Consider the following 6,891-nt stretch of genomic DNA (forward strand, 5'->3'; position numbering starts at 1 on the left):
TATGACTGCAGTGCCCCCTGCTGCTCCCTCCCATCGCTCCCATCTCCAACTTTCCTACCTGATGTTTTCTGGGTTTTTTTCTCCTTCTCTGTTTGCAGTGCACGCCCAGCTGTGGTCCTGGCTACAGGCACCGCGTGGTCTTGTGTAAGAGCGGGGAGAGCGGCGACACGCTGCCAGAGTCCAAGTGCCCCAAACAAGGTCGGCCCACCTCCAGGGTGCGCTGTAACCTGCAGCGCTGCCCTCCCCCTCAGTGGGTGGCGGGTCCCTGGGGAGAGGTAAGACCTTTATTCTAGTCTTTATTTATCAGGACATTATCTAATAACTTGCCAACAAAAAGAACAGAGACACATACTTCAGAGGACATTCTGATGTATCCTTACATTATTTGTTCGTGTTTCATCTTTGCACCCACTGATGCGCATGTGTCACTGATGTCACTCTGTGGAGAACGTCACTGCTTTGAGTCAGAAATAGTGCAACACACACGCACTTGTAAAACCACCACATGTCATATATTCACTTAGACAAATTAGATGTAACATGTGCATATCTGAGGTGATCAGGTTCTGGTATGAAGCAGTTAGCTTCATGGATAGCTTTTCCATGTTTCCAAATTGTATGCTAAGCTAAGCTAACGAGGAGCTAAGGGGCCGACCTGCCACATACGGTGTAAGACCGTGACACTGATCTTCTGTCTGTGTGTTCAATGTGTTTTTCAGTGTTCTGCCAAGTGTGGTCTGGGTCAGGAGATGCGCTCGGTGCAGTGCCTCGCCCACACCGGCCAGCCGTCCAACGAGTGTCTGGAGCATCAGCGGCCTGCGGGCATGCAGCAGTGCAAGAGCAAATGTGACCTCAGTGACCTCATCGTTTCAGACAACCCTGAAGGTCAGAGGTCACAGCTCAGTCTTATCGCTCTCTCACGTCCCAAACAATGAACTGGACTAGTTCCAGCTCAGAGTTTGGATTCAGATTGTTCAAAAGTTTCAGTTTGTTTGATCATTTTTCCTTTTTCACTATTTTTACTTAAAGGTTTTAATTTGAATATCAGCAAAAAAGTTATGACTTTCTCTTTCATCCATCTGGGGAAATGCTAGAGTAAAATTAGTTTACAAGAGCAGGTGATTAATGTAGTAATGTTACAGTTTTTTCCAATTGCTTAAACACAATTTTGCAAACTAGGCTGGTTTTATCAAAATACTAACACAATTCACCAAACCACACACCCAAACTGCAAAATACCTCATATATCCCGCAAAATGAAGCACTTCAACCAAAATCACTTTTGCACCAGATGGCACACACTTTTTTTGTCTTGACACATTTTTGTCTAACCAACTACACACTGTTGGGCATAATGAAAAGCACTCTCATCTTTAGTATGCTTTGCCATAATGCTAACATAGTTCAAACTGTAGAGAATTCTTCAGATTGTTCACATGCACAGAAATATTTACAGATACACACACGTGCTATTGAAATATTTATTTTTTTATTTTTCACCAAAGTCAGTGCAACATATGCACAGCAGATATATTTACATTGGAGTCAACTAAAATATGCTCACAACACAGTAAGCTGAAAAATACAATGTGCAGAAAAAATGTGCAGATAAAAATAAATAAATAAATAAATAAATAAATAAAGAGGAAAGCAAAATAATTAGACAGCATCTTGCTGGACAGCTGGGTCTGACCACAACGCCTCGTCCACGTCACATTCTCACCCTCCCTCTTCCTCTCTCAGCAATGTCTTCCATTGTTGTTGTAAAAGCAGAAAAGATGCTCACCTGTGGTCTTTTATTGCTTACTTCCTGATTGAAGTGTTAACAATTACATAACACCTATTTGGCCAGGTAGCACATATAGTGGCCAATGAGCTCATGTAGTGCGTCATTTTAAATGGCAGTGTTTTCAAATCACAAACATGTGACTTTATGTCAGATTGTTGTGTCTTATGCAGAGAACCGCGTTCAGTACACTTAAAAAGTGCCATTTCGAATTGCAAAAAGTGTGTAAAGCAGAAAATGTGTTTAAAGTTTTGGAGATTTGAGATGAGGTTTTGCTTCCTATGTGTCAGTTTAAATATTTGTGCTATCCATGTCATTTTAGTGTGTTAGCAACTGGAAAAAACTGTAAGATGATTAAAGGGGAACTACTGTTTTTTACAACTTGGACCTTAAAATATGAGTAAACGATCGTATTTTATGCCAGACAACATCATCCAGGTTAGCCGTTATCATCATCCGGGGTGTAGACCCCGGATGATGATAACAGCTAACTCCGGACTCAACGGGGTATAGCACTAGCATGTGATAACAAAATATTGGTGAAGTAATGGTGATAACATAAAAACTGATGTGTACACTGATGAAGCTGTTCCTTCCTGTGTTTGTCTCCTTCACAGAGTGTAAAGATGTGAACACTGTGGCCTACTGCCCCCTTGTGCTCAGGTTCAAGTTCTGCAGCCGGCCATATTTCAGACAAATGTGCTGCAAGACCTGCCAGGGACACTGACACCGCGAAAACTCACAGCATCCACATCTTTGGGTCCTGTACTCTCTCACAGTAAGCCCGACTCCCTCCCGCTGAGCCTCGTGAGCAGCAGCCCTCGCCCTGCCTCTGTCAGAGGAGTGTGGCGTCTAACTTGGGACGCTGTCGTGCGGACGCCTGGTCCTGTGACCGTTCGGAGGGACGCTGGTTCAGACGTATCTCCGGGCCGAGCTGTTTTTTTTTTTACACATTCCACTGGAGGGAGGGCTGCTGAAACCTGGAGAGACAGAGAGAGGGACTTTAGGATGATATCTCTCTCTCTGTCTCTCTAATCTTTCCCTTTTTTTTGTAATAATTTGGTGCTACTATATTTCACTTTGGCTACAGGACTGGTCACAGATATCCTGAGCTCCACTTGTCTTTGATTGAGTGGCCTAAAAGTTTAGCCTGATCTCCTAAACCTGTTCGCTAACAGGCTCGTTTTGTGTAGTTACGAATTTTTAAAAAAAATCCACTCTTTTAAAGACGGTGATTTTCCAGATATCATTTCCCACAAAAGGAATTTCTTATATTACGAAATGATTTGTTTCTACGTTATCTGATAGCTGTTACTTGACCACGTTGTTATATGTTATTGCTTTGTTCCGTATCAACGTATTCATCGAGTCCTCGCTGTTCTTCAGCTGAAGCAGAGTTCGATTTGCACAAAGAGTCAGCAGTCGGAGGACTCGTGTCTTTTATGTTTTGTGTGATTTGACTCGATGTCTCTATGGAGACTATGTGTGCGTCACTGCAGAAAATTATGCCACAGTCTTGCCATTTAGGTTAGTCAGATTAAATGTTACCACCTCTGCAGTAACACAGAGACACTTGTGAGCGAAGCCAGTGTTGAGTCACCAGGATTTCAGATTACAGGATGTCGTATTGTGTCGTGGCTGCAGACTGTGGCAGCTTGTGCATAAAGTCTTCAAAAAGGAGTCATTAGTGCAAACTTTTTTTTTTTTTTTTTTTTTTATCACACGTTGAACAAGTTACTCATACTGCGAATACAAATTTAGATCACAGTGAGCCACAGCGTGTCAGCCCTGCCAGCAGGACCATGCCTAGTGATGCTGAGTTCAGACCTCCAACCACACCGCTTCCAAGAAGCGTTTTATAGCCGTGTTAATCTGAGGATGGATTTACACACACACACACACACACACACACACGTATAGTGTCGGGTTTTGACCTAATTTAAACTTATGTGACAATCGTAAATCATTTTCGTCACCATTTTCAGCAGGATGCAGCCTGACACAGACACACACACTAAAACGCTTTAAGAACAACTCAACAAAACATGAAGAACAGCACAAGGTGTTGACCTGGCCTCCAAATTCACTAGATCCCAAACTAATCTGTGGGATGATCCACACAGGCCCCTCCCTTCAACATATAGGACCCAAAGGCCCCCCGCTGTTGCCAGACACCACAGGACACCCTCAGAAGGCCGATTCTCTGATGGTGGAGGCACAAGGGAGACCTACACAATATTAGAGAAGGTGGTCACAATGTTTTGCCTGATCAGTGTAGTTCCTTCATGTGTGAATCCATGTCAGCTCTTTTTCTTTCTTAAGTCAGTTCTCCGGCTACTGGATAGGAAACAAATCACCTGACGTAAGTTTTATTGACACATTTTTAAAGACGCTGTTTCAGCTGTTTGTCCATCCTGTAGAGTAATTTTAGAAATGCTGCCGCAGAGGCTCAGAGATCAGTCATCAGGTCTGACGGCATCGCTGCGTTGTCCACTGTGCTCTGAAATCTGGTGTGACATTTACACTGATCACGGCTGACAGCAGCTCTGTGTAACACTAAATGTCACATGGTTTAACTATAACGAGAGGAAGCCACGGTTCTTCTTCATGAGGATTAGCTACGATGTTCCTTTTTTTTTTTTTTTTTTTCTGATTTCCATGGTGCTTTGGTTTGGAAAGGTGCTATTCTTTCACTGTTTTTGTCATTTCTCATTATTTAGAAATCCACGTGAGCCTTTTCGTAAAAAATATCAACCTGCAGAGCTGACCTGAGGTGCACGTACGTACGAGTGCAGCTGCTCAACCATAACAGCCCTCCACTGTTCATTTCTCCATAATTTAATTTACTATCTCAGCTCGAAGCTCAGAAACGCAGCTCACGAATAATATTTTAGGATACTGGTATTTCTAAGAGCTCTGATGATTGGCTTGTTATAAAATGAACCCATTTTGGAAGTTTTAAACATACACTTTGGTTTGGGAAGACACCAAATTGTGCACAAATTCTCAAAAATCAATCCTTCTGTTGACAGACTCATTAAGTTCAGTTATAGTTAGTGCATTCAGTAGTATGCTACCCAAGCGTACAGCTAACTCATAGGTGGGGTTTATCAAGGCAAGGCTGAAAAGGTAGTAATAGGATCAGTAACATTTACAATCAAAGAAGAAGTAGTCCTAATTCAGGCCTATTTACACCTGACATGTTCTTGTTATTCACTGTGATCGGGTCGCAATATAAAAAAAAACATTTTGGTGTCACAGATGTAATTAGTTTATTACTCACTTACTTCTGCTGCTACCTGTGGCGATACACGGACTTGCTTGATTTTGGTGATCTTTCAACTTGCTGGCAGACGGACTACACCTTTACACCTGCTGAGATCCGATCACAGTGTGAGTCTGCGTTCATTTACACTTTGAGTCGACCTGCGTTTGCCCTCATCTAGGTAATTTGTCTGGACATGTTAACACCAGGTGTAAATCGGTGTCTGGAAGGCAGTTTTGTTCCGACGATGAGTAAAGAGGAGGGACAGTACCGGTATCTGTTGTTTTTCACATGCTAATTGTAACATGACATGTACTGTATATTGTTCAATACTATCGGAGATGAATTCATCTGTCCCTCATGTACGTCTTTTTAAAAGAAAATATTAAAATTGTTTAAACATGATTCATCGTTGATTTTAAGAAATGGGATTTAAGATTTATTTGTATCGGTGATAAAAACTAAAAATATCAACCTCTAGACAGAAGCTTAGATCATCGTGATGGTCTAAGCTTCTGTCTATTTCTGGACCTGACTGAGCAAAAACTTCTTCCTTTCATCTAAATGCAGCTGAGAATTTGGTCATCGCCGGGATCTTGTTTCATGTTGGATAAGATTTGACGTTGTGCTGTGGCTTTGTTAACTTAATATGTTCAAATTTAGCTCCCCAAACATTGGCTTCCCAAATAGCTGTTAAACTAAACACTGTTACTGTGAGCTTTCACCTCGAAGCCAGATTTAAGCATCTGCATCGGATCTACATTATAAATATGACGTAGATCTGTAGAACTGACGAGCATCTCCCCACAAATGTAATCGCATGTCGTGGTGACACAGATGACTCAGCGGTGGATTTAGCGATTGTTCAACTTTTAATACCTTCAACTATAACATGAGCTGCGTAACCGCTGCCGTTGGAAGGAAACCGACAAACTGTTGACTAGCTAACAACTGGCGTTAAATGCTCATGTAGGCTACAACATTGTGTAGATCCACTGCAAACTATCTTATGACTGTTGAGACATTTTGTTGAAAAGACACTGAGAATGAGTTCACACTGTTTTTTCCATCACGCGACAACGTCTAAGGTCAAAAAATGAAACTCAAAACAGACGCAGTTCCTCAAATGGCCACTTGAGGCTGGCTCCAAAAAAGCCCAAGATTACAGAAATAAACATGTTTGGGAAAACAAGTCAGCAGTTTAAATTATATCACGGCTTGTGCACAATTAAGGAAGTGATTGCTTTGAGTGACAAACGGGCGTCCCCTCAGGTTGCTAGACGTCACCTACCTCGACTCAGACTCCACCTCTTTGACCGTGTTCTGTCTGCTTCTCTAACTAAAACAACGGGCAAATTGCAGTTAATGTCTTCTATGTAATTTTTGCACATTGCATTCATGCATGCTGCAGCCCAGCCTGGACCCTCTGTCGAAGTGGCTTTGGCCCCGAGGCCGTATGTTTGACACCCCTGGTCTGGGGGAAGCTCAAGACTATCTGACCAGAAGTCCCGCATGGCGTGGCCGCTGCCAAAAATGAAGATGCAGCGGATGTAAAATGATGACCAAAATAAGATAAGACTTAAAAGGGCACCAAAAAAAAGAACAAAATGAGAATGATAACTCCCTACGACACATCTCTCTCCTTCCATCCCACCCATGCATGTATGAGATCAGACTCACATTGAGCTGCTTCACATGAACCAAAAACAGAACAGTTTGACACCTCGTCACACACACTCACTCCCGTACACTCTGTCTGAACCCATCGGTTATTATGGGCGTTGGAAGCAGCAGCCTCTCTCACAACACAAACACGGCGTGAAGCAACCACAGCCTTGGG

At 42.6% G+C, this 6,891-nt stretch overlaps 1 protein-coding gene across 2 annotated transcripts in view; it reads left to right on the forward strand.

Moving 5' to 3' along the window:
* adamts10 (ADAM metallopeptidase with thrombospondin type 1 motif, 10) overlaps positions 1–5,431 on the forward strand; it is a 49,138-nt gene extending 43,707 nt beyond the window's left edge. For both annotated transcript variants that reach the window (XM_084547525.1, XM_084547526.1), the window contains 3 exons: positions 99–275; positions 720–885; positions 2,404–5,431. In XM_084547525.1, coding sequence (XP_084403651.1) covers positions 99–275; positions 720–885; positions 2,404–2,513 — 453 coding nt within the window. In that variant the 3' untranslated portion in view covers positions 2,514–5,431. The remainder of the gene's footprint in view (positions 1–98; positions 276–719; positions 886–2,403) is intronic.
* Positions 5,432–6,891: the final 1,460 nt, after the last annotated feature.

Source organism: Chelon labrosus (genome assembly GCF_963514085.1).
Source record: "Chelon labrosus genome assembly, chromosome: 7".
NCBI lineage: Eukaryota > Metazoa > Chordata > Actinopteri > Mugiliformes > Mugilidae > Chelon > Chelon labrosus.